At 61.0% G+C, this 26,166-nt stretch overlaps 1 protein-coding gene and 1 non-coding gene across 3 annotated transcripts; both read right to left on the reverse strand.

Annotated features, from left to right (window-relative positions):
- Positions 1-26,091, reverse strand: EVPL (envoplakin). 2 transcript variants are annotated; one of them, XM_086688085.1, is made up of 22 exons: positions 24,737-26,091; positions 14,353-14,452; positions 13,877-14,031; positions 13,647-13,773; positions 12,737-12,862; positions 12,459-12,497; positions 12,160-12,321; positions 11,940-12,047; positions 11,655-11,750; positions 10,571-10,696; positions 9,947-10,093; positions 9,566-9,720; positions 9,301-9,398; positions 8,821-8,993; positions 7,304-7,482; positions 7,068-7,206; positions 6,767-6,960; positions 6,186-6,336; positions 4,806-4,889; positions 4,593-4,703; positions 4,393-4,485; positions 1-3,709 (listed from the first exon to the last, which is right to left on the reverse strand). In XM_086688085.1, exons 2-22 carry the CDS (start codon positions 14,413-14,415, stop codon positions 263-265), a joined length of 5,973 nt encoding a protein of 1,990 aa, XP_086544211.1. In that variant the 5' UTR covers positions 14,416-14,452; positions 24,737-26,091; the 3' UTR covers positions 1-262. The 2 variants fall into 2 exon arrangements, with proteins under 2 accessions (XP_086544211.1, XP_086544210.1); XM_086688084.1 differs by lacking the exon at positions 24,737-26,091 and adding an exon at positions 17,209-17,549.
- On the reverse strand, positions 6,477-6,621 carry LOC112864737 (U4 spliceosomal RNA). The gene has a single exon (XR_003224005.1). It is a non-coding gene; the product is annotated as a U4 spliceosomal RNA (small nuclear RNA).
- Positions 26,092-26,166: the final 75 nt, after the last annotated feature.

Genomic DNA, 26,166 nt, shown 5'->3' on the forward strand with positions numbered 1-26,166 from the left:
TGAACTAGACGCGGGGAGAACTCATTTATTGGAAGCACCGGGGCAGGGAGGAGGGAGGAGAGACAGATGTGCCGATGGCTGGGTCTGGGGATGGGCTGGGCAGCCAAAGTTGGGGGAGGGGTCCCACACCGCAAACTTCCGAGTAATAGCACAGGTATCAGAGGAAGGACCCACCCGCTTGGATGAGGCTGTTCCCCGGGGCGAGGAGTGCACGTGTCCCACCCTCCCCCTCACACCCGCTCCCCGGGACCGCCTGGCCCCCTCAGCGCAGGGGCAGGGAGCGCAGTACTGAGGGGGAGGCGGCACGGTAGCAGCGGTACCCCTCCAGGGCAGCTGGGAGCAGCAGCAGGCCGCTCAGGGGGTCCCTCCGGCAGCGCCCCATGGCCTCCTTATAGCTCATCCGCTCCTTGGAAATGGGGTCTGTCAAATCCTTCTCATAGCCGGACTCCTCCTGCAGAAGCTGGGCCAGCTCCTCGCTGATCATTCCAGAGAGCACCGCCTGCGGGACCGGGATGCGGCCGGTCCTCTTGGGGTCGATGAGCCCCCCAGTCAGGTGCTGCACCTGCAGGTGTGGGAGCACGCTCTCCCGGGGCATCCAGCCCTTCTGGACGGCCTCGCCCACCGACAGCCTCTTCTTGGTGACGGGATCCTCGATGCCCGTGAAGGCCTTCTGGGCGTTGAGCAGCCTCTGCGTGGAGGTGTTCTCGATCAGCCCCCTCTCCATAGCCTTGTGCACGGAGTAGCGCTCCCGGCTGAGGAGGTCTATGATGCCCCCCGTGGCCGCCTGGGCCTCCAGCAGCTTCTGCCCGGTGATGGGGTCCAGCATGTTCTTGGCCACTGCCGTCTTGATGGTGCATTTGTTGTCTGTGGTTGTGTCGTAGATGCCGGCGATGGGGAAGCTGTCATCGCCGAGTCCGAGAGAGAGGCTGGGAGAGAAGAAACCGGTGCCCTGGGGCGCTGGGGAGGCCAGGGGGGACTTGGAGATGATGGAGCCGATGGAGAGTGAGGAGCAGGGCTTGGTCTCCCCCGCCACGAGCAGAGCGAACTCGGAGATGGGGAGGCGGCCGTCCTTGTAGAGATGGTACTCTTCCTTGGAGATGCGCCGACAGCGCAGGGCGGCCTCGATGGAGTACTGCTTCCCGCTCTTGCGGTCCAGGAGCACGGACTCCTCCCCACAGGGGCCCGAGGTGGTGACCTCCTCCCAGTCACACTCGAGCTCCTGTAACTGAAGGTACTGGCCTCGATCGATGATGCCCCTCTTGTAGGCCTCGTATGGGGACATGTCCTTCCCCGTCTCCGGTTCCAAGATGGAGATCTTGGTGGAAAGGTTGGTCTCTCGCGTCTGGGTCTCCTGGTTGAGCTCCTCCCTGCTCACCTTGGCGTGGAGGTCCCGGAGGGTCCTCTCCTTCTCGTGGATCTGGTCCTTCTCGCGGAGGATGGCCGCCTCGAGCTGCGAGAGCTCCTGGCCCCGCTGGGCGGCCTTCTGCCGCTCGCTCTCCGTCCTCCGGCTGAGCAGCTGCGCCTCCTCCTGCAGATGCAGCACCGTCTGCTGCTTCTGCTTCTCCAGCTCCCGCAGCTCCTGCTGCAGCTGCCTTCGCTCCTGGGCCGCCTGGTCCCGGCCCTTCTGCAGCTCGGCCTCCTCCCGGGCCCGCGTCTTCCTCAGCGCCTCGGCCTTGTCGATGCGCTCCCGCAGGTGCCGCACCTCCTCCTCCCGGCTCTGCCGGGCCGAACGCTCCCTGTTGAGCGCCTCCCACGCCCGGGACCGCTCACCCTCCAGCACCCGGTCCTTCTCCACCCGGATTACCTCCTTGTAGATGGTCTTCTCTTGCGCTTTGGTTGTCTGGAGGACGTCGATCTGGACCCTCAGGTTCTTGCACTCCCGATGCAGCCCCGTCACCCGGGCTTTCTCCTGGTCCAGGTCCTGCCGCAGGGCTTCTGTGGACTTCTCCAGGTCCGGGTCCTTCTCCAGCTTGACCACCTCCTCCATGATGATCTTCTCTTGCGGCACAGGAGGCCGCTCCTCGAGCTCCCGGATCTTCAGGGTCAGCCGCCGCAGCTCCCTCTCCGCGGCCAGCTTCTTGCCCCGGTCCTCCTGGAAGCTGAGCAGGCCCTCCTTCTCCTGCACGCCAGCCTGCAGCTGCCGGACTTCCCGCTCCAGCTGCCGCCGCCGGCCCGCCTCCTCGTCCAGGCTCCGGCTCAGCCGGCTGTGGTCCTCGCGGAGCTTCGGGTCCTTCCGGGTGACCACCACCTCCTGCACCACCACCTTCTCCTCGGGCCGCCTCCTCTCCAGCAGCAGGTACTTACTCTGCAGCTCGGAGACCGCATCCTCGGCCGCCCGCCTCTTCTGCGCGGCTTCTCGCACCTCCTGGCGCAGCCGCTCGGCCTCCTTCTCCAGGACGGGGTCCTTCTCGTGGCGCACCACCTCCTTGTTCACCGTCTTGGTCTCCACCCTGGAGCGCTCCCGCTTCCACTCGTCGCGCTGCCCCCGCAGGCGGATGAGCTGCTCCCGGGCCCGCCCGCTGCCGTTGACCAGCTCGTTGAGCTGCGCCTTCAGGTGGTCGATTTCCCGCAGCACCTCGGGGCTCCTCTCGTGTTTCACCACCTCCTGCGTCACCTCCTTGTACTCCACCGCGGGCTTCTGGGCGCGCAGGGCCGCCAGGTCGGGCAGCAGCGCCGCCACCTCCTGCTCCACGCGGCTCCTCTTGCCAGCGGTCTCCTGCAGCTGGGCCCTGAGCCTCGCCATCTCCTGCTGCGTCTCCGGAGCCACCTGGAAGGTCTCGTGGACGCGCTCCTGGAGCTCCACTTTGGGCTTCTGCTTCTCCGCCGCGCCGTGCCTTCCCCGCAGCTCCTCCAGCTCCCGCGCCAGGGTCGCGTTCTCGCTCCGGGTCTCCTCGAGGAGGCTCCTCAGCCTCGCCGCCTCTTCGAGAAGGCCCGGGTCCCGCTCCACCTTCTTCACCTCCTTCACGATCACCTTGGGCTCCACGGCGCCGATTGCCCGCTCCAGCTCTTCGAGACGAGCCCGCAGCTCGGCCACGGCCTCCTCGGCGCCCTTCCTCCGCACGGTGTCCTCTTCCAGCTGCAGCCTCAGGGCCTGGGCCGCCTTGAGCATCTCCAGGTCCTTCTCCACCTTGACCACCTCTTTCACCACAACCTTCTCCTTCACGTTCGGCTCCTTCTTCTCCAGGGCCAGCAGCTCCTTCTTGAGCTCCTCCAGCCGGACCGAGACGGTGGCGTTCTGTCCCCGCAGGTGCTGGATCTCGCGGCCGAGCTGGGCCGCCTGGCTGTCCAAGTCAGGGTCCCTCTCGATCTGGGTGACCTCCTTGGTCAGCAGGTGGGGCTGCATGGCCCTCCTCTTGCTCTCCAGCTGGACCACCTGCTGGGCCACTGCCTCCAGGTCCGCCTGCAGGCTGGCCCGCTTCTTGCCCTCATCCTCCACCTGGGACTTCACCCTGGACAGGTCGCTCTCCAGCTGGGGGTCCCGGTAGAACTCCACCACTTCCTTCTCTTCCAGCCTCTCCGAGGGCCGCTGGGTCCTCAGCTGCAGCAGCCGGTTCCTCTGTTCCTCCAGCTCGTGCTGCACCTGAGCTACCCGCTTCCTCTCCTCCTCCAGCTGGGACTTCAGGGCCTCGGAATCCTTCCCTGCTCGGGCTGGGCCCTCAGACCCCTGCCGTGCATCATGGGTCACCTGGATATCCTCACTGAGCTCCTTCTGCAGAGGGAGAGGAGGAGGGAAAGAGTCCTGGAGGGGAGGTGGGCTGGGGGGGGGGAGGGATGAGCCCCATTTCTATCACCCCCACTGCACGCTGAGATCAGAGACCCCTCCCTGCTTCCTGAGGCTTCTGGTAGGTTCCGGGAGCAGGAGTCGCAGTCGTTGGACGCAGGATTTTGAGAGGACCCCTCAGCCCCACGATGCAAGGCAGTGTTCGGGAGGAATTTGCACCAGAATGTGCAAACAGGACAGGGTCTCCTTTCCAAGCCTCTGCCCCTCCCCTTCCAGCCAGGCTCCCGGGTATGGGCCCACGCTCCTCTGGGGGTGTCGGTGTAGGAGAAAGATGGCAAGTTCCTCAGCCAGACACCAAGAGCCATGGAAGGCTTCTGTCTCCCAGGGATGGAGACTTAGGTGGCCTCTTGCCCCTTGCGGCTGGTCCTGAGCTAAAGACTTCGTGGGGATTTTCTCCTGTCCCCACTGGCAGACTGCCCAGTGGCTAAGCTGTGACTGCACTGAATGACATCTCCAGGGCCTGACTCTGAGACGGTTACCAGCCTGGAAGAGCCGCTGGGGAGAGAACCGGGGAAGGTCGAGAGCTGTACCCCTCAGGCCGCCGAGCCTGCCATGTCCGTGACCAGCCCAGGCTGCCTCGCACAGGGACGGAGTGGGCGCTGTCCCCGTACCTTCTCCAGCATCCTTCTGGCAAACTCCAGCTGGCGCAGCTGCTGCTGGCATGCAGCTGCCACCTCCGTGTAGGCCTTTGTCAAGTTCTTCTCCTAGAGACGGGAAGCAGGGAGGGAGAGGGAGGACAGGGTCAGCTCCAGCTGTAGAGCTGGCAGGGCTGGCGCCGAGGGACACTGAGCCTCGCCGGGTCCCATCGCACCTGGGCCTGGATGCTCTCCTGCAGGGGAGCTACTCGGGGTCTCTTGGGGGCTGACCCTGCCTGAGTGGTCTCCAGGGAGCAGCGGTAGGTATCTGCCTGCAACGCGTAGTCCTGAACAGGGAGGGAAGGACAATAGGCTGATGGTCAGTGGGGGAGACAGGGGATGGGAGAGCAGAGGACTGGCGGGGGGGGGGAGAGAAGTGAAGTGCTTACCTGGAGGGCTGCCTGCAGGTCCTGGGAGAGGCGGGACGCCATGGCCCTGTCCTGCTCTCGGCCCTGGATCTCCTGCTGTAGCCTCTGCCAGGGAGGAAGCGGGAGTCGAGGGAGGTCGGCAAACACCATTCAGCCAGGCCCTCCTCCGGGGCCTCAGGCAGCCAGCACGCTCCAGGGGCCGCAGGGGCAGGAGTTCGCCTGGGCAACTGCCCTTTCCGGGAATTCTTCCTTCCTCTTTTTGGGAGAATCCCTTCCTTCTGCCCAGTGCCCCTCAGAGTCACGTTCTAGCCCAGGGGCCTTCACCCTGTGACCCACCTAGAGAGCTTGTTGAAACAGAGATTGAAGGTCCCCCTCCAGAGGTCATGACTGAGCGGAGCTGGGCTGGGGCCTGAGAATTTGCACGCCTAACTGTCTCCATGATGCTGGTGCTCCAGGTCCAGGGACCTGAGGACCACTGCTCCATCTGAATCGTTCCTAACCTTGGCCACCCCTTTTCTTCACTTGGGGAACTTTCTAAACAGTGCTGATGTGGGGCACCCGGGTGGCTCGGCCAGTTGATCGTCTGACTCCTGATTTCGGCTCAGGTCATGCATGATCTCACGGTTCGTGAGATCGAGCCCCAAGTCTAGCTCACGTGCTGTCTGCTTGAGATTCACTCTCTCTGTTCTTACTTCCGTGCACACACGCAGGCTCTCTCTCTCCCTCAAAATAAATAAATAAACTTAAAACAACAACAAAAAAGTACCGACGTTCTGGTCCTGGCGATTCCAATTTAATCCGTCTGGAGTGGGGTTCTGGGACAGGGATGTTTTAAAAGCCCCCTGGGTGATTCTAATCTCCAGCCAGGTCTAAGAATCTCTGTCCCAAGCCACCTGCCCGACCTTATACCCCTTTGCTTTCTCCCTAGACACTGTCATTCCTCCTGCAGCCCCAGGCCCTTGTCTTCCAGACCACTTGCCCTGACCCCCCTGTGTCCTGCCAGGGGCTCCCACGGGGCTCTGGCTCTCCACCAGAGCCCTCGCCAGCAAGGTGGTCTGCAAGGCACTGGCCTCCCCCACCAGACTGGCTGTGCCCGTCGCCTCTGGTTCGTTGCCAGTGCGTAGCAGGGGACTGGCAAGTAGGAGGAAGAGGATGAGGGGGGAGCTGGAACCCCCAGGAGCGTAAAGCTCGCTGCCCACATCATACCAGATGGCGCTGGGCTTGCCGTTTCTGTGGGCCAGGCGGAGCGAGTGTTTAGGGTGGGGGTGACCCCAGCAGGGGCCTGAGCTCTGAGGTCTCTTAGAACGCTGGCCACTAGGGGGCCACACTCACGTGGGCGGCTCTCCCCGTGGGGAGGGCCCCCAGAGAGGCTGGAGGTGGCCTGCGGTCCCAGCTCCTCACCTTCTGCGCCTGCAGCTTGTAGGCCACCTGGCTGGGCCCATCGCTGGGCCGCACCTGGTTGTGGGGCAGGTGCTCCAGCCAGAAGCTCAGGTTGTCCCTGCAGTTCTTGAACTGCTGGTAGGTGAGGCTGGCGTCCTGCAACATCTTCTCCCTGCAGGAGGAGGAGGCCCGGAGCAGAGGTGACGGCTACCCTCTGGGGACAGGTGAGGGGTGCACAGAGGAGACTGGTGGGTGCCTTTCTCCCTGGAACAGGTCAGAAGGCCCTATTCTGGGCCTATGCTGGAGCTGAGCATTCAGGGAAGGCCCAGACAGTCTCTGCCAGGGAGGTAGGCAGGCTCGCCCTGGGAGACGGGTGCAGTTATTATCCCATTTTAATTAGCAATAATCGCGCCTCGGATAAACCTCATTAGCTACGATACTGCCACTGTGCAAAGCTGGTTATTATCCCGTTTTAGAGTTGAGGAAACCCAGCCTCAGAGAGATGAAGTCACCAGTCCAAGGTCACACAGCTAGGTGGCAGCAGCCACTGCTGTGCACTGGGAGGGGGGCGTGCCTCGAGCCTTAACAGCCCAGCCACTCACCGCAGGTCCAGCTGGTCCCCCACAGCGTGGTAGCGGTCGGTGAGGGCCCTCGCCTGGCGCTGCTGGTGAGGCAGATCTTGGCAGAACTCGCGGAAGCTGTTCTGCAGGGTGCTGCACGCATGCTCGGTGGCCTTCAGCTCGCGGTGCAGCCCCAGCACGCAGGCCTGCTGTTCCAGCAGCTCCCTCCGCAGGCGCTGGGGAGGAGGGGACATGGCGCCATGCACCCTCATGGCTCCATGAGTCACCACGCCCACCCCCCCCACCGCCCGCAAATGCTCAGCAAGGCCACCCGGCCCCTCACCTGCAGCTCGCTGACCCTCTCCTGCAGCGCGCCTGGGCTGGCAGGGAGAGGGGCCTCCTGTGCCACAGAAGATTCCAAGCCTCGGATGACCCTCTCCGTGTCCTGGATCTGCCGCTCCAGACCCAGGGCAGCTCTGGCTCTGTGTCAAGGGGGCCCCATGTCAGGAGCTCCCAGGGCCACACGCACCCCAATGGCACCACCCAGCGGTCCCCCTTCCCAGTCCCTGGAGCACTTACTTCTCCCCGTAGAGGTTGCAGAGAACCTGAACATCACTGTACTTGTTCTTGACGCTGTTGAGGACCACAGGCAGGTGCAGGGCCACGGGGCCCACGGGCTGGCCAGACAGAAACGCTTCACACTCCTGCTGGGCTGCCTCCTTCTCTGCTCCCAGGCTCTGCAGCCGCTGGGCTGTGCCCTGGGGCGGGGCGGGGCGGGGCGGGGCGGGACAGGGTCAGAGATCTCCTTCCAGAAGGGCCCACCCAACCCTGCCCACAAGGCCTCAGAGCATGGTGGGTATGAGCCTGGGCTGAGGCCAGAGATCAGGGATCAGTCCTGGCCCCCAGAATCCCCCTGTGGATGACCTTGGGCCTGTCAACCTCCCTGAGCCCCAGTGTCTTCATCTGCAGAAAGACTGATGGGAGGAGGCAGCACGACCCTGTGGGTGTCACTGCGCCATTCACAAAACGGTTCCCTGCCCGGTCGCCCAGGTCAGGCGGCAAAGCCCTAGCTCTGTCCACATGGGTTATTCTGTTCCTCCTCAGCCACTCACTGACTACCTTCGGCCTAAGTGCGCTTCCTAGGGCCCCCAGCACCCCTAACGTGGGAGACGTGGTTGCTTCAGGACTTGAGGACTAAGTTGGGGGCTGCCATGTCCCCATGCAGTCATAACTGGTGACTCAGGTGTAAAGGCCCGGCCCCCTGTCAGCCTCAGAGCCTCAGGCGGCGGGGGGATCTGTGTTGAGGCTGCATTCTGCCCCCTGCCCACTCCGCCGTCCCCCCATGACGTCCCCTCAGAGTCAAGACCCAGTCTTCAACACCTCCCGCGCATCCTGTCCCAGCCCTGGAGCCCTCCTGTCCCCACGGGCCCTCTGAGCATCTCACACCTCCGGTACAAGGTAGAGTGGAGACCAGCTGTTTGCATGGGGACATGGGCCAATGAAATTCAAAAATTTAGAAACCAAACCCCAGCACTGTATTGAACAGAAACTGGTCGGCAAGGACATAACTCAAACCGCCACCCCCTTCCTCCCTGCCCCGTGGGGAGGGGCTGCTTTTACTGTTAGCGCTCAGAGGACTGTCCTTTTGTGATGGAGTTTACACACTGCAACCTCTCCTGGGGAGGCTCTCCCACCTGCCTCCAGGAGGAAGCCCAGGCTTCCTTGCTGCTCTTGGGACCCTCGCTGGAACACCTCCCAGGTGCAGGGTCCAGGGCCTTTACCCCGGGCCCTGCCCTTCTAGAACCTTCCTTGGGCCTGACGTCATCCCTAGGACAACCAGATGCATGGGTATCACTGTGTCTGTTTTCAGTGGCGAGGAAATCAGAGCCCAGAGAGGTTAAGTGATTTGCCAAGATCACAAAGCTGGTCAGCGGAGGAGCCACAGTGGGAGTCAGCTTGTCTTGAACCCTGGACTGTCCGCTCCCTGCCTCTGCCTTGGGTCCCTGCGGCTGCGCGCACACTCGCCTCACCTTTAGTTCGTGCGCCCCCAGGGGAGGGGTTGTTCTTATCCCTGTTGTCCTCGCTCATCCACCCACCTTGTGGCTTTGGATGCGACCCTCCAGGTCCTCCAGTGGTGCCGTGCGGCTCAGTGGGGCCCGGGCCCAGGCCAGCACCTGCCTCTCTATTTGCCCTAGGTCTCCATCCAGTCGGGTCATCTGTGTCAGGAGCTTCTGGGCCTGTGGGTCTTCTGGGGCTGAGCCAGCGGGAGCTGGGGACATAGAGTTCCTGTAAGGGTCCAGGGCCTACCTGCCCTCTGCCCATCTGCCTGAGGAGCTCTTCCCTGGTGCCCCCATAGCATCCTGTGTGGGGAAGGGAGGGAGGCAGGTGGGTAGGGCCTAACTGGGGGAAGGATCATGCTCCCTCGGGGATTGCCAACCCAAGAGATGGAACCCCCCAGCAGAAGTCCCTAATCCAGGGTCCCCCCCTTCCCATCACAACTCCCCCGACAGTGACCAAAGTAGGAATCTAGTCCTTCTCTCCCAACAATCCCCAAGTCTCTGGCCAGCCCTCAGTACCCTGCTGGCCAGTCTGTAAGGGCTGTGTAGTGCTGGCTGTCAGGTGGCTCTGGACTGTGGCCAATTTCTGCTTCAGGGCCTGCAGCTCCGAGGCCAGCCTAGAACAAGGGGGAGATCAGAGAGGGACGTCTCTCCTCTCTCTCTGAACGCCCCCCCCCCAACTCCGCCCCAGGAGTCACTGCTCCAGGTGAAGGGCAAACACCACAGGACCTGGTCTGGGCCCACAGCCTGCATCCTGCCCCCGAGTATCCCCAAGCGGACCCACTTGGAGGCCCTGGCCACGGCTTCAGGGTCCGGAGCCGGGATGCAGAAGCAGGCGGCTGGGGCACGTTTGGTCTCCCCACCTGGGCCTTGCACGACCCAGGTGTGCTGGTCGGTGTTGTCCATCAACACATACCGCTCACCCCGCAGCAGCTGCACCTGGGGGACAGGGCAGGCGGGGCTCGTGTTGGCTCAGGGGCAGGGGGAACTGAGGCCAAGATGGAGTCGGGGCTGGGTACACGAGCTGGGGTAGGGGCAGGGACAGGCCAGAGGCAGGGCAGGGCTTGGAGGACAGAGGGCTGAGGCAGGGTGGGGATGGGTGGGAGCGGAGGCAACGGTGGGACTGGAGGAGGCAGGGCTGCGGCTGGGCGGGCAGAGCCTGTACTTCTTCTGAGTCCCAGTCGCAGATGCTGTCCACGTGCAGAGGCTGCTGGGGGGGGTTCCTGCGCTGCTGCAGAGGGGCCACCTGATGGCTCCGCCGCTGCAGGTCCCCAACGGTCTTCTCAGCGACAGCCAGCTGCTTCTTCTCTGCCTGTGGGGTCCCAGGCTGCACTTGAGGCCTGCCCCGTACTGCCCACCCCCACCATGAGAGCCAAGGGGCCTTCATGAAGACAGGGTCTCTAAGTCAGGAAAGTAAAAGAAGGCCCTCCAAGGGGCCCAGGATCCTGGGGTCTGCTGGTTGGGGCGGGGCGGGGTGGGGGGCTGCTCAGCATCACCCAGGCCTCTAGAGTCGGGGCTGGGGTGAGCGGGGGGGGGGGGGGGGGGGCGGCGCACAGATCTCTCCCAGGCGGTCTCTGTCGCATTGCAGGTGAGGAAACTGAGGCCCAGAGGTGGAAAGGGCTTGCTGGTAACAGAACAGCCCCTTCCTACTAGAGCGGACCCCTTTCTCCTCCCCACCCAGGGTGGGCTCAGGACGGGAATAAGTCCCCCGAGAAGGGTGAGACCTAGACGCAAGGGCCAGCCCCATCCCCTGGAGCGGGGTGCAGGTGGTCTGGTGGGGCTCGCTCACCTCCAGCTGTTGTAGCAGCTCTGTGGGGGCGCCAGGGGGCCCCCCAGGGGCAGGGCTGTACTGGGTGTCCAGGCTGGAGTTCAGCTTTGCCAGGGTTTGGCTGACGGAGTCGGCCTCTTCCTGGAACTGAGGTCGTGGGTAGTCAGGGGGAGAGCTCTGCCCACCAACCCTGCACTGGCCCCTGCACCGTCGGCCTTTCTACCCAGGCCGTGCGGCTTTTTTAACCGGAGTGTTCTGCAAATGGGCGTTTCTGGCTCACTGGGCTTGTTTCAGGGTTATGAAACACCGTGGCTTCTGTGCTTCCTGTCCAGATGGAGTGGGGCTCTCCTGCTTACTCCAGTACCTGCTGTCATCCTGGCTGGAAACTGGGGTGGGTGCCCCCAAGTGGAAGCTAGGAGTGTGCTTTACAAAGAAATTCCTGGGGGCACCTGGGGGCACCTGGGTGCCTCTGTCGATTAAGCATCCGACTCTTGACTTCGGCTCAGGTCATGATCTCACGGTTCGTGGGAGCGAGCCCCGCTTCGGGCTCTGCACTCACATCACGGAGCCTGCTTGGGATTCTCTCTTTCTCTCTCTCTCTCTCTCTCTGCCCCCCTCCCACTCATGCATGCTTGCTCTCTCTCTCAAAATAAGTAAACTTTAAAAAAAAAAAAAAGAAACATCCTGCAGTTGGGTGATATTGTGGAATTCTTGTCCGTGTGATAATGGTATGGCAGTTATGTAGGAAAACATTTTTAAAAAGGAAGGAAAACCCCTTTGGCTTATGTCCCTCTCAAAGTATATGAAACATCACTTGTGATTTATGCAGAAGAGTAAGATTTTAACTAATTTATTTAGTTTGCCTTTGAGAACCAACCCCTTCCCCACCCCCCGGCCCCCAGGAGCCACCTCGCCCTGTTGTGAATGTTTGCGTGACCTCGTTTTCCCTCTGGGACCCAGTCACGATGACACAGCTCTGCCGTTTTTATGAGGTGCCTTGTCTCCCTCCGTGTGAGCGTGTCCTGTGGCGTTCTGCGCCCAGGGCCCCGGTGGCCGCCCGCCCCTGTCTCCTCCGGCCCCCACCCAGCCCCGCGCACCGGCTCACCTGGCGATACGTCTCCACATGCTGCAGCTGGCTCTCCTGGCAAATGCACAGGTTCAGAAAGTTCTGCCACGCCATCTTCAGGGCCTCCTGGTGGGTCTGGGGACAGCAACACCCAGCCCTCGGACCGCGCCCGCCCTGCTCTGTGCCCCCATCCACTGCCCGCTCGGCCGGCCCCACCCTGGGCCGTGTCTCCCTCTCCCCAGCCTCCCTGGGGAGCCCCCGGAGGTGGCGGCCAGCCGCAGCGAGCGGGCGGCCCTGAGACCACGGCATCTCTGTCCCTCGCACCTGGATGGGCCCCACAGCCGGGTGCCCCAGCTCCACCATGCGCTCCCCGTCGTCCTCTAGCTGGTTCACGCTCTGCTCCTGGCTCAGCAGCTCGTGCTGCTTGAAGTGCTGGGGGAAGAGTCCGGAGCATCAGTGACGGGGGGGGGGGGGGGGGGGGGGGGGGGGACGGGACGGGATGTCCTTGTGCCCCCCTCCCCCAGCCCCCCACTCTGCCGCCGACCTCGTACTCCCGCCGCACGCCCTCGGGGTCCGCCATGAGGTCGCTCCAGTCCTGCTGCAGGATGCCCTGCTGCTGCTGGGCCAGGGCGTTCAGCTGGCGCGTGCAGCCCTGCAGGTGCGTGTACAGGCTGCCCAGGCTCTGCCCGCGCCACGAGGCCGCCTTCTGTGCTCCGCGGGACGTGGCGGGGGAAGGGGGTTAGCAAGGGGCGCCGTCAGGCTGTGCCCGGAAACGCTGGCCCCGGGAAGGGTGCAGGGGGCCAGGCCCAGCCCTCTCCCTGTCCACCCAGCCCTTCCGCTCACCAGGAGGTCCCGGTATTGGCTCCGGATGGTAGCTGCGTCCTGCTTCACCAAGGGGGGAGACAGAGCAGGCTCAGCAAGAGGCGGCATGCAGGGGAGATTGTACCCCTTGTCCTGGGCCCACTGTGCCCCCCCACTTCCATCCCTTGCCCCAGAGGGCCCGCCAGGCCACTTAGGCTAGGATGGGAGAAAAGGGAGGGGAAGGGAGGGGAGGGGAGGGGAGGGGAGGGGAGGGGAGGGGAGGGGAGGGGAGGGGCCAGGCAGGGATGTATATCCCCCACCTGCCCGATGAGGTTCCGCAGCTGCTGCCCATAGGCCTCGATCTCCTTCTGCAGGATGTTGTGCTCGGCAATCTGCTCTTCCAGCTGGGCCATGCCGGGCCCGTACCGGCCCTCGCGCACCTGCTTCTGCAGAAGGAGCTGGGGGTTCAGCTCAGCCGCAGGGCGCCAGCCCTCCCACGCCCTCCCCGCGTCCCCGTGCGGAGGAGCGGAGTCGGTCGTTCGGGCAGAGGGTGGACAGGCCCGCAGAGCAGCCCAGGTGAACGGCAGGCAGCTCACCCCGGGGGACATGCTGCCCTCTGGTGGCCCCGGCTGAGCGTCATCACGACTGCAGTCCCCGATGCCTACTGGTCCCCAGAATGCAGAGCTCGGCCGCTAAAATGTCTTCCTGCCCCTCCCTGCCTCCTTACCTGCCCTGGCCTCGGTACCTCCCGCCTACACACCTGTCGCTAGGCTCTGGGACCCTGCGACACCTGCGACACCCGTGCCCTCCCCACTGTCCCTTCATTGTCATCAGGCACCTTTGTGTTGTGATATCAAGGCACGGTTCCCCACCCAATGCTCAGGGTGACACGCCCATGACCTGGCTCTGCCTGCCTCCCCAGAAAACCCCGCTTCCCACCCCACCCAGGCTGGAGCCTCCCTTTCTTCTTTCTGGAATGTCCTCTCACCATTTCACCCCAACCTAACTGAACCCTCCCACCTCTTCACACACCCCTTCCTGCAGGAAGCCTTCCCTGGCTGCGCACGGTCCCCTGCGAGCTCTCCCTTCCCAGACCCTCCCAGGTGCAAGCACTCAGCAGGCCCCCCCCACCGCCCCCCCCCCCATGACACAGAGCTCTGTGATTTCCGGTTGGGTCAGCTGTGATTTTGATCTCCCTGAGGTGTCTCCGACTTTGGGGATGACCCTGACCTGTTTCTGCTCCAGCACCCGTGCCCAGTCGACTCTGGGCCCCACGGCGGGGGGCAGCACCATCTTCTCGTACAGGGCGCGGTACTCGGCACACGCCTGGGTCACCCGCTCGTGCAGCTGCTTGATGCTACGAAGGAGGGGGGCCGGCAGGTCAGGGCTGGGCCTGGGGCTCCCCTGGAGCCCCGACGCTTCCGTTCTCCAGCCCCGGCCCCGGCTGCCACCCCACTCACTCCTTCTCGATCTCCTCGGCCTGCGGGTGCTTGAGCCGCCGGGCCTTGTCCACGTCCAGGAAGAGGTCCTTCAGCAGCACCTCGGCCTCCTTCAGGCTGCGGCCCACCTCCTGCCGGTGCTTCAGGGCCTGGTCCTGCTCGCCGTGCACTCGGTCCTGCGGGCGTGGGACCACATCCTCGCTGCCCATCATCACCCCTGCCCCGAGCCCCATTCTCGCATTCCCATCTGCCGACCTCAGTGCCCACACCAGCGGAGGGCCAGGCCCAGGGCATCTGTGGGGCAGGCGCAAAGACTTGGGGGAGCCCCTTTGACCCTCCCAAGTTGGAAGTCCAACAGAGAAGCAGAGCGGAGCCCTCTCTCCCACTGTGTTTGGGGAACGACCAGAGAAGGCCAACGGTGGTCTGTCCCACCTTCACCGCCTGCACTCCAGATGCTCCAGGGAGCCTCCCTTGCCCCCTCACCCCTGCAGCCTTACCTGCTGCAGTTTCTTCTGGGTCTCCAGGATGTCCCTCTCCACCTGGTCGGCATTGGCCTGCATGCGGGAGATGAGCAGGGCCAGCTCCTGGGTGGCAGCCCTGGGGTGGGGGTGGGGACAGAGAGCAGCCTGGTTGGAAAAGAGCCACCTGCATGGGGTCCACCTGTGTGGGGTCCCCTGTGTCCCTCGGCCCTATTCTTCTCTGCAGCCAGGCTCCCTGCCCAGAAGGGCGGCTTCCAAGACGTGGGGTCTCTGGTCTCTCTCTGCAGGAGGTTCTGGGAGATTCCCAGTCCTGAAGGTCGGAGAGCACTGTCCCCACATGAGGGTTCAGAGAATGGGGGTCTCCAGTGTGTCTGGCACAAGGGAGCAGGCCAACATCACCGTCCTGGCAGTGAGTTCCTAACCCCACCCAGCTCCCTGTCTCTCACTTGGGAGTGAATCATACCTCAGCCGCTAAGGCCCGAGACAGCATGGCTGGGCTTTGGGAGGGCCAGTGGGCTGGCTGGGGGTAGGGGAGGGGCGGCATGTCCCCCACCCCAACCTCCTCCCACCCCAGCCCTGTCTCCCCCTCACACCCTGGGCTTTGCCTATGCCCAGGCTAATAACCATCTGGAGGAGCCACACAGCACTGGGGCAGGGGGAGGCATACAGATTGTGCGGACACTTCAACATCCCCAGATTAAGGGGATTTAAGCCTAGATTAGGACCTGACTTGCTCTAGGTCGCACAGCAAGGAGCAGAGTAGAAGCCTGATCTGGCTCCCCAGAGTCCTTTGCACGGGGCACTTGCTGTGTGCCTGAGCTCATGCTCTGCGGCCTAGAGGGTCAAGCAAACCTAGTAAAAGGTAGAGTCGTCCAAGCCTCATAAGCACAGCACCCTGTGAGGTCACAGCCCTGGGGAAGGGGAAGGCTTCAGGGAGCTGGCCTTGAATTAGGGATCAAAGGATGAACCCCCACCCCTGGCTGCCCCAACAGAGGGATGGTGCCAGAAAGAACTCTGGGCAGGGGCAGCTGGGTGGCTCATTTGGCTAAGCATTCAACTCTTTCAAAAAAAAAAAATGTTAATGTTTATTTTTGAGAGAGAGAGAGTGAGTGGGGTAGGGGCAGAGAAAGAGGGAGACACAGAATCCAGAGCAGGCTCCAGGCTCCGAGCTGTCAGCACAGAGCCTGATGCGGGGCTCGAACCCACGAACCGTGAGATCATGACCCGAGCCAAAGTCGGACGCTTAACCGACTGGGCCACCCAGGCACCCCTAGTATCCAACTCTTGATTTTGGCTCAGGTCATGATCTCACGGTTCAGTTCCTGAGATTGAGCCCCGAGTTGGGCTCTGCACTGATCTCAAAGAGCCTGCTTGGGATTCTCTCTCTCTGCCTCTCCCCTGCTCACGAGTGCTCTCTCTCAAAATAAATAAACATTTTTAAAAAATGAAAGAACTGTGGACCAAACAGCCTGGGTATGATCACTTTCCAGAGCTATACTGCTGTGTGGCTTTGGGCAAGTTGCTTAAACTCTCTGTGCCCGAAGTGCCTCGTTTGTAAAGTGGGGCTTCAATACTATCTACATCACAGTGTTTCTGTGTTAGGAGGATGAATCCACCTGAAGCAGCCAGTGCGCAGCCTGTGTAGTCGGCATCCAGCTAGGTCTTATCCCACTAGAATATAGGCACCACAAAGTTAAGGACCTGTTGGTTCTGTGTAAGGTGGCATCCTCAGTGCCTAGAACAGTCCTGGCACACAGTAGGTGCTCAATAAACGTGTCAAAGGACTAGACTGCACATGAGGGGAACAATGAGCCCTGTGTGGGGCGACTGCAGCCAGAGCCAACTGAGCTGTGTAGACAGAGCCGCCAGCTGCCCCAGGCTAGGAAAGCGCTGCCTGGGACCCTGGCTGGCGACAGGGGGCTGTGGGTCCTGCCTGAGCCCCGGGTCACCTGTCTTCAGGCCTGGCCTCCTGGGAGGGCTGCTCCCATCGGGAGGAGCACACTCCACCCTGGGCAGGGCCCAGGAGCCCCGAAGGACAGGTCACTGCAGTGAGAGTCCTAACTGCTGTCTTTCCTGTCTGCCCAGAAGCCCAGCCTCAGTGTCATCACCCTGATCCCTATCAGGCTAATGAGCCTTTCATCTCCACTCCCATCTGCCACCTCCACCCTGCAGAGGGGGCTGACGGCCAGTGAGAGGGAAGAACGAGAAGGGAGCAGCCAAGTCTGTCTGCGGACCACGGGGCTGTCGAGAGGCAGGCCGGGCCGGGCAGGGAGCTGGGGCAGCAGAGGGAGGCTCTGAGGATGTCCCGGGCCTTCTGGCCCTCCCCTTTCCCTGCGGCACCCTCTCCTCACACCCCAACACTGTAACAAAACTCAAGGCCCCAGGTGAGAGCCTGGAGAGGAAAGCTACAGCTTGGACCCAGCAGCACAACAGCCCCGCCTCCCTGCGCCAGGCACCCAGCCTCCCTTCTCCGCCTCCGTCCCTCTGCCCACCCTGTACCCAGGTTCCAAGGGTCAGCCCAGCCCAAGCAGAGCCGTGAGGGCAGAGCCACGGACAGGGAGCCAGGCACTCGGGTCTCCCAGCACCCCCCGGGGCCCTCCTCATCCATCGTGTCTCCTGCAGAGCACCCCCAGCCGTGGCCCTCAGGCCCCTTGGAGAATGTGGGAGCCCCAGGCCGTCCCTGGCCTCCTGCTAGGACTGGAGCTGTCTGGGCAAGGGAGAGAGTCCACCCCCGGGGCCCTTTGGCCTCGGGACACTAAATGCCAGCACTGGGCTGGTCCTGAGCTCCGGGCGGGCTGCCATTTGCAGGTGGAAATGGGAGCACCTGGGCCGGGCACCACCCCGCTCCAGCCCGCTGCCCCGGGCCCCACTTACCGGCTGTGCTTGCTAGGGGAGCCCTTGGGAGAGCCCTTGGCCGGGGAGCCCTTAGGGGACCCCTTTCCCTGGGAGCCTTTGTTCAGACCCTTGAACATGGTTGTAAAGGCAGGTGCCGCTCAGGCTGGGCTCGGCCGGTGCAGGCGGGTGGCAGGCAGCGGGCGTGTGTCCTCGCTGGCTGCTCAGCTGGGCTCTGGCGAGGTGGGGTGGCCAGGCACCGAGAAGGCAGTTTCTGGGAGGCCCCTCCCCGCAGGTGAGGCGGCGAGCGGGCGCCGGCCGGGGCTGCCACGCATGCACCCACACTGCCCACACTCAGCTGCTCCTGCACAACCAGTTTGGGAGGAAGAGGCACAGCCCAGAGGGCGGGGCGCCCGAGCCTGCCTGACTCCCAGAGGTTTGGACTTGTTACACCCACACGCCCAGAGGGAAGCGGCAGAGATCGCATCCAGGCAGGCGGGGAAATAGCCGGGCCCAGGAGGGACAGGGTTGCGGACAGACAGAGGCTCGCGCATGCTCAAAGACAGGGGCCCGGCCTCGCAGCTCGGGCTGGGGGTTGATAAACACCTCCAGGCAATACAGGGCACCTGGCTATCGGGCTATCGGGCACGCCCCCACCCACAGCTCTTACCCCACCGGCCGGGGGCGGCTGGCCTCTGCTCTGTGCTCTCCACCACCACGATGGGGCAGCCAGGGGGCATTCACCCCAGACAACTGGCTCAAGGTACATTTTTAAAAGCGGGCACCACCCAGTTGGCTCCCCAGAGGACACCCACAGTCCCGCTGCCCGGTCTTCCTGGCTGGCTCAGTGTCATCCTGTCTGTCCGTGGCCCTGGGGCCAGATGCAGTACGACATAACATCGCTGGGATCCTCCAAAGAGTCCGAGACCAGCTCCAGAGGGGCTGGGGCGCCCCTCCCCCAAGAACCCCCAGCATTAGCCTTCAGGTGCTGTTGAGCCTAGGGTCCGGCTGAGCCCCTTGGGAAGCTACTAGACTTGGGTTTTCCTGACTACCTCTCCTCACCTGGTCCCCCAGAAGTGGTCCCTGGTGGCTTTTTCTCGAGACAGGTGGAGTGGCGGACAGCCGTACCAGTTTCGTGGCCTCTTCCTCACACTGAGTGCCAGGGAGGCCATCTCGGTGGCCGCCTTCTCCCACGGTGCCCCCTCTATTGCCAGCCACTCATTTCACTGGCCCGCCGAGAAGAACCCTTCCGCGGCTCTAGAGCCACTCCCTGGAACCATTACAGTTTCGGTGGAGGAAGGGCTGGGGCAGTAGCAAAAGGGAGGGAGGCAGTCGTGCTGGGTTTGGAGGCCTGGGACCTCCCGGCAGGCCCAGCTGAGGGCAGAAAACACCCAGAGAAGAAAGAAGGATCCCTCCGACTGGAGACGGCAGGGACAGAGCTGAGACCGGCCGTGTGCGCCGGGAGGACAGAAAAGGTTTGAGTCCCTTTGGGCAGCATCTCATGGACAAGCCACCGAACTTGGTCCTGGGGAGGGGACACAGCAGTCACCCATCCTGGAGGGGCAGGGGCTGAGGGGGGCAGCAGGGGTGGGGAGGGCACCAAGGAGCCTTGACAGAGCAAGTAGCAGTAGGGGAGCAGAGTGGTCTCCAAAGTCCTGTTCCCAGTTGAACGTGATGGTGAGCGGAGCCAAGGATGGAAGGCCAGGCCCAGAGGGCACGTGGCCCCCGCCGCCCCAGCCCTCCCTCCCTGTTATTGCAGGGTGACAATTTTCTTCTAACCACAACTAGCAATCAACCGTTCTCAGAAAAGGGCCATTGTTTAAATGACTGCAAGGTCCGGCAGCCAGCCCTGAATGCTAACTTCGCATATCCAACCAGAGAGCTCACTTCCTTATCTTGGAGATTGGACAAGGGGCGGCAGCCCCTGGGAGAGCCGAGACAGGAAGGCTGCCTTCCCGAGAGCTCCAAGTCTCTTCCTGGGAGGTGGTGGTCAATGGAGGGAGGGGGCAGGGAGAAAAGAGGTCTAGACTCCAGCCCTGGGAAGAGCTGGGACCAGGGGAGGGCCCCTTAACCGTGGACAGGGGAGAGGGAAGCAGACCCCGGCTGGAGAAGGCAGGAGGCGGAGATTTGGAACATTTGAGCTTTGTCTCCTGTCTTCAGAAGCTCTCCTGGAAATAAACGAGCGCCACAGGAGGCCTGCACACGCCCCAGCGATTAAGGCTAACTGATTCACTGCAAGAAAACCGAGAGGTGAATTCCTGGCGTGACTGTCTAATGCCGAGTCAAATCAGCACCCAGCTCCCCAGACAGGGGCTGACACGCAGGCAGGAACAGCCTGATCTCGGAGATGTTCCTAGTCAGATGGCAGTGATCCTGACCCCCAAGACTAAAAGCACAGGAGAAAGGGAAGGGACAAAGAAAGAAAAGATGTAGGGCTTTAAATATGTGAGCAAGCCAAGTGTCACTGAGAAGGCCGGGATGGGACAGAGCCTCCATGGAGACCTGTACCGTCCCACACGGCAGCCACTTGATTTCAAAGACTCAGTACGAAAAGATGTAAAATATCTCATTTTTTTTTATATTGATTAAAGTCAAAATATTTTGGATACACTGTGTTAAATGAAATGCATTAAAAAAAAGTTTTATGGGTTGCTTTTCACTTCGCTTTTAATGTGCGTTTCCAGAAAACTTAAAATTACAGATGTGGCTTGCATTTGTGGCTCACAGTAAGTTGACCCTTGAACAATGTGGGGGGTGCAGGGTGCCAGCCCCCCGTTAAGTTGAAAATCTCTGCATGACTTTTTTTTTTTTTTTTCAACGTTTATTTATTTTTGGGACAGAGAGAGACAGAGCATGAACGGGGGAGGGGCAGAGAGAGAGGGAGACACAGAATCGGAAACAGGCTCCAGGCTCTGAGCCATCAGCCCAGAGCCCGACGCGGGGCTCGAACTCACGGACCGCCAGATCGTGACCTGGCTGAAGTCGGACGCTTAACCAACTGCGCCACCCAGGTGCCCCTCTCTGCATGACTTTTGACCCCCCCCAAACTTAACTACTAACAACCTACTGTTGACTGGAAGTCTTACTGGTAACACCAATGGTCGATTAGCCCAGATTTTATATGTGATGTGTATTATATAGTCTCACAATGAAGAAAGCTGGAGAAGAAATATTAAGAAAGTCTTTAGGAAGAGAAAATCTGTTTATAGTACTGGACTGCATTTATTTTCTTAAAAAAAAATTTTTTTTTTAACGTTTATTTATTTTTGAGACACAGAGAGACAGAGCATGAATGGGGGAGGGGCAGAGAGAGAGGGAGACACAGAATCGCAAGCAGGCTCCAGGCTCTGAGCCATCAGCCCAGAGCCTGACGCGGGGCGTGAACTCACGGACCGTGAGATCGTGACCTGAGCTGAAGTCAGAGGCTCAACCGACTGAGCCACCCAGGCGCCCCTGGACTGCATTTATTTAAAAAAAAAAAAAAAAAAGGGGGCGCCTGGGTGGCGCAGTCGGTTAAGCGTCCGACTTCAGCCAGGTCACGATCTCGCGGTCCGTGAGTTCGAGCCCTGCGTCAGGCTCTGGGCTGATGGCTCAAAGCCTGGAGCCTGTTTCTGATTCTGTGTCTCCCTCTCTCTCTGCCCCTCCCCCGTTCATGCTCTGTCTCTCTCTGTCCCAAAAATAAATAAACGTTGAAAAAAAAAAAAAAAAGCCCCAAATAAGTTGGCCTGCACATTACACACCCATCTTTTTCAGGGGCCAACTGTACAATTCTACCAAACAGCTCTGACCTGGAAGCTGGACAGGGTGTCCCAACTTTCAGGCTTCCCAGGCCTCGCCCCTGCCACATCTCCTTCTGAAGCAGGCAGGCCGAGCTCCACCTGGCTCCTTGTCCTGCCCCCAGGGCCTCCCCTCGCCTGGAGCTTGCGTCCTCCTCTGTGGCGTGAGCAGCTGAGGTGGACTAGTCCAAGGTCTCCCCCCAGCACTGTGCCAGCTACGACTTCAAGCGGTAGCTGCTTGCATCCCCCAGCCTGGAGCACGCAGGCCGAGTGACGTGGGCCACTCGCAGCTCGTGGGGCCGGAGCCCAGAGCAGGGCTGATCAGAACTGAAAGCCGCCCAGGTCCCAGTTCCAAGGCCGCCATGCACGCACGCAGCTGGGCAACAGGGTGGCAGCTGGGACCATGTGCCAGGGCTTATGCGCCGCCTCCCCCCCCCCCCCCCCCTCCCTGGGCTCCTGCAGAGAGGGGCATTCTTCTGCCTGCTGAAGCAGATGGTGGCAATTGCCGGCTTTGCCCTGGGAGCCATCACCTGCCAAGCTCCCGTGTGGCCCTCGATCAGGCCAGACTTGCATCTCTGCAAATTGCCCTGTTTGAACAGAAGCTCTGCCACCAGGCCCGTGGAGCCGAGCTGACTGATAAGCTCTCCCGCCTCACGCTTCCTTGGCCCGCTGAGGAGCGAAGGTGCCTCCACCAGCTGGGCCTGGAGAGGTGAGGGCTGCCGGGGCAGGGCGTTAGGGATGAGCCTCCCTCTGCCTGCAGGCGCCAGGGGAGGCAGAGCTGTGGGCCCCGGAAACCAACAAGCCTGGAGGTCAGCTTGGAGACAAGCAGAAGGTGACCATGGCTGCCTAAGAGCAGGACAGGAGGAAAAGGAGCTCTTCCTTTTGGGCCTTTTACAGGAAGAGTCTAGCAATTCAAACCAGCCAACAAACGAACCCCACCTATCGCGAGATTAGGGCCCCCCATACTGGATGGCGAGACAGAGAATACAGGGTGACCTCAGGAGTCCTCAAGTCCCAAGTTGGCCTGAGAGGACAAGGTCAAGGCGGCCTTCTGATGTCTGTTCCCCTCTAGGAGTGACTTCCCTTCCCTAGCCTTGGGCCACAGAGGCCGGCCCAGTCCAGGTGCTGGACCAGTGCTGGGACGGCCCCGCCTCTGGGCCGCAGTGAAGCCTGCTATTGCACAAGCAACCCCTATGTTCCAGAAAGTTCCAGAAGTCTGCAGCTGCCCACTGTCACCCAGGAACTGCTGGGCCTCCAGGTCTCCCAGGGTGCCCAAGGGCTCCGGGCTGCCACCTTGAAGACCTGCGGCCCACCTGTGAAGTTCAGGTCTGGTGGAGGCGGCGAACCTGCACGGAGCCCCGGGCACTGGCCTGAGGAAGGACGAGGTTTACAGAACAAAACCGAAAGAGCTAGCAACAGTCTTCACAGCTGAGGAGCAGCCCTTCCTAATTAGTCTTCCCTGCCAGGAAATTGGAAGCACCCAGGACAGGCAGCTCTGTGGACTCGGCTGGTTGTCCTGGTGACACTGTTTAGACCCAGCAGGGCCCGGCTCTGGAGGGAGGGCGGCAGAGAAAGGCTGTGGGGTGCGCTGAGGGAAGCCCACCCCGGCCAACTCCCTGCACGGCAGCCCTGCTTCCTGGACCCGGGGTTCACACTGTCCCAGGAGAGAGCCGCTCGCTGTTGGGCTACAGTGAGAAGAGACTTCCATGAACGGGTCCTAGCTGGGCAGGAGCTCCTCCCGCCAGGCCCCAGGTCAGAGCCCCGAAGGGGCACAGGTGCCAACGGGCTACAGGCAGCACTGGAGGGAGAAGCACGTGTTCTAATGCCAGCTGCGTCCACAGAGGAGCGAAGGGAAGTAAATTCCTCTTTGTCAAGTGGCTGTTGGGTACTAAGCCCTGTGCCTGCTGTCCTTCTCCATTAGAGACAGACGCCCCTCTTTTACAGGTGAGGACCTCCACACCCTCTCCACTCCACACACGAGCCAGAGCGAGCTACCACCACCAGCTTTCGGGGACCGGTTACCTGTCTGCCTCCTGCCAGATGTGGCTCTTTTCCACGTGTGAGGAGTCCTTCAACCACAGACTGAGCATGAGGACACACAGTGACAGTTAATGGAGGTGGAAAGAAAGGGGACCACAGAGGCCGGGCTCCCCCTCCAACACAACGCAGAGGGCGCGGCCGGGAGGAAAGCGGAGCCCCGCCTGCTTGGGGTTTTCTGCAGGTCCTGGCACCTGACCAGAGCAGCTCGCCAGACGGATGGACGGGCTCTGATAGGGCCGTGGAGGCTGTCACGGTCCCGCCTTAAAGCAAAACTAAAAATCAAACCTTAGATCCTGAGATCAGTCCCTTAACAGTTCGAAATTGAAAAGGTCAGACAAAAGGTTCTCGGGAACATTCCATCGGTATTCATCATCCGAGATCCTATTTCCTCCAACTCCTACCAACTGGTAACACCACTAACATTGCAGAGCGCTCACCGTGCTGGGTGGTGCTTGCCGCCGGGCCCGTCCTGCCCGTGCCCCGTGCAGGCTCCCTAACACCTGGTAGACCCACGGGCTAGATTCTTCCAGCTGGGGCTGTCAGGATGCAGGCAGCTTCCAATTTATCTCTCGGCTTTGGAACATCGATAAATTTTACAGCTAAACCTGGTTTCCGTCTCTTCCATAGCAACAAGTGTCTTAAAAATAAAACTAAAACCAACACATGTTTTTCCGATCTTTGGACATTTTCCTAGGCCTCTGAAGGTTCCAAGCTTGTGAAGGCTGTGGATGGCCATGTGCTGTTTAGAATTCTGCCATCAGCTAGCTTTTGGTACGGACGATGCCAGATGAGCCAAATCGGCATCACAGCATCACAGTGGCCAGGCGGAGCACAGCCCCTCCCGGGAAGTCCCCGGAGTCCATCGTCCTCTCCTAGAGGGGGTGAGGCCACCGTGGGGGGAGGGGTGCACTGCCACCACAGGCTGTCACCTCAGGGCCATGGTCAAAGGCTCAGGATGCCACCAGGAGATGGGACCCAGCCTGGCAGTGTTTCATTTCCAACAGGGAATCCAAGAATTCTCAGCTTAATGTAAAACCAGAGAGGCCCAGTACCCCAGAAGAATCACAAGAAAGGAGGAAAAAACATAGGAAACTGGTAAGGCAGGGCTTGTCTGACCCCAGGTGTCTCAACGCTCCTTTTTTCCAAACAGGACCAACAGATTCACGGGCAACAAACTTGGCCAAATTATGTCTTTGAATCTGATGTTCAGCATTATCCCCTGGGAACTGAAGTTAGCTTTTCACTACTACCGCTTCTGCAAATCAAGACCGCCACCACTCAACAGACAAGCAAATAGAAACCATGAGCACAGCAGCTGTAGGGCATGTTCTAAAAGTGCAGAGACCATGGGCGCCCTGGGCGGCTCGGTCGGTTAAGCGTCTGACTTCAGCTCAGGGTTCGAGTTCCAGCCCCGCGTCGGGCTCTGTGCTGACAGCTCAGAGCCTGGAGCTGCTTTGGATTCTGTTGTCTCCCTCTCTCTCTGCCCCCCCCCCCCGCCCCCACTTGCACTGTCTCGCTCTCTCTCAAAAAATAAACATTAAAAAAAAAATTACAGTGCAGAGACCAAATTAAGCTTCCCTTACTCTCTGCAACTTGGGAGACTGAAGTTCTGGCAGGGTCCAAACCTGCTGACTAAGCGCAGCTCACCTGGGTGGAGGGAGGGGAGCCACAACTGGAGGAACGGAGCACAGGAGGCAAAGCGGGTGCCCGCACCCAAACCTTACACCCCGAGGCCTCGCTGCATCTCTCGTTACCTGTGCAGGAAGGACTGAGTGGCCGCTGGCGTTTCATTCTGTGACTCTACCCAGCAAGTTGCGCCGGCCCAAGGAGCAGCCCAGGGCTCAAGTCTGAACCCATTCCCAAGAAGAGGGGAGAGCTGCTTCCTGGCCCGAGGACAGAATGGGGTCCTGCTTTTGGCCCTCTGTCTCCCGCGACAGGCTGTTTAATGTCAAGGGATCCTGTGTGAAGGGATGTACAAACTGACCGGAGACCTCGGCCCTGCCAGGTCTGTCTTCTTGTGTAAACATGTGCTCTTAATACTAAACATATCTTGTTACGGCCTCACTGGCCGACCACAGCCACCACTACAGAGCAGCTGCCAGGGACACTGGGACAAAGGGAATTTCTGGTGTCGCCACAAGAAAGGAAAAGCTTAGAAAAGGTCAATCAGAATGACTGACTCCAGACTCTGATCCCCTACTGACGCCAGCACTCTAAAGAGAGTGGGAGGGGCAGGAAGGGCCATCTGCAACACAAAGGGACACCTTCCCAGATGGGGGCAGGAGATGCAGGCTGGAGGGCTGCCTGCAGGTGGGTGCCCGGCCCAGCTGTGGCTGGAGGGTCAGCAGAGAATGTGGTGAGGGAAGTACAGAACCTAGACCACAGCCTGGTGCTGCTAAGCCGGGGAGCCAAGAAGAGGGAGAAGAGGGTGAGGAAAAGGATAAAGGCCCCCAGGGGTCCCTCAGACCATTAGAGACACTGCTCCAAGCCTCTGGGACCAAAACCCAAGATGTCAGGCTCAGGTCATCCGCGCCGTATCGTCAGAGGGGGGGAGGACACCCCTCGACTGCGTGGCACAGATGGGAAAACTTTCCATTTAGAAACAAAATCCGCCTCCTAAGGCTCTCTGACCCAGAGCAGATCCTGAGGGGAGGAGAGCTCACAATCTGAGCACCTGGTGTCCTACACAACATTCAACTCTAACACAGGCGGCTGATTTGTCTTCCAGTCTCACTTCCGGCAATACCCACCCTCTGCAGCTTCCCTGGGAAAACACAAGGCACCGTGGGTTCCATCTTGAAAGAACAGTCTCAGGCCTTCATTAACTGCCCAACCTTCCCTTCAAGCCGCCCTAGTAGGCTCCAGGTCTGTGCCGCAGGGAAGCCAACACTGCCCGCAGTGGTTCTGCTTTCCTAAGGGGTGAGTGTGCGTCCCCAAAAGGGATTCAGTGGTTTCAGATACAGCTCATGTCTAAATCATTTTTATTCCTAGCTTTCTTACACTGCTTTTGGGACTTCTGCTATTGATGCTACGAAAGAAATAGAAAAGGGTCACTAAGGGAGAAAGTTTAAAAAGCATGGAAATTGATTCAAATATCATTTATGGCATCTACAAATCTTGATGGGGGGCACCTTCTCGAACACTGCCCTATCTGGCCTCGGACATGGCCGAGTTGCCACAAGTC

Source organism: Puma concolor, chromosome E1, assembly GCF_028749965.1.
Source record: "Puma concolor isolate L17-30 chromosome E1, mPumCon1.1.hap2, whole genome shotgun sequence".
Taxonomy (NCBI): Eukaryota; Metazoa; Chordata; class Mammalia; order Carnivora; family Felidae; genus Puma; species Puma concolor.

Excerpts from the sequence above, each read along its gene's own strand:
- EVPL (XM_086688084.1), bottom strand. The coding sequence starts at position 17,306 with ATGTTCAAGGGTCTGAACAAAGGCTCCCAGGGAAAGGGGTCCCCTAAG. Across the intron at positions 14,453-17,208 it reads TCCCCTAGCAAGCACAGCCG|GGCTGCCACCCAGGAGCTGG; the intron begins GTAAGTGGGGCC and ends CCCCCACCCCAG. Across the intron at positions 10,697-11,654 it reads ATGTGGAGACGTATCGCCAG|TTCCAGGAAGAGGCCGACTC; the intron begins GTGAGCCGGTGC and ends CCACGACCTCAG.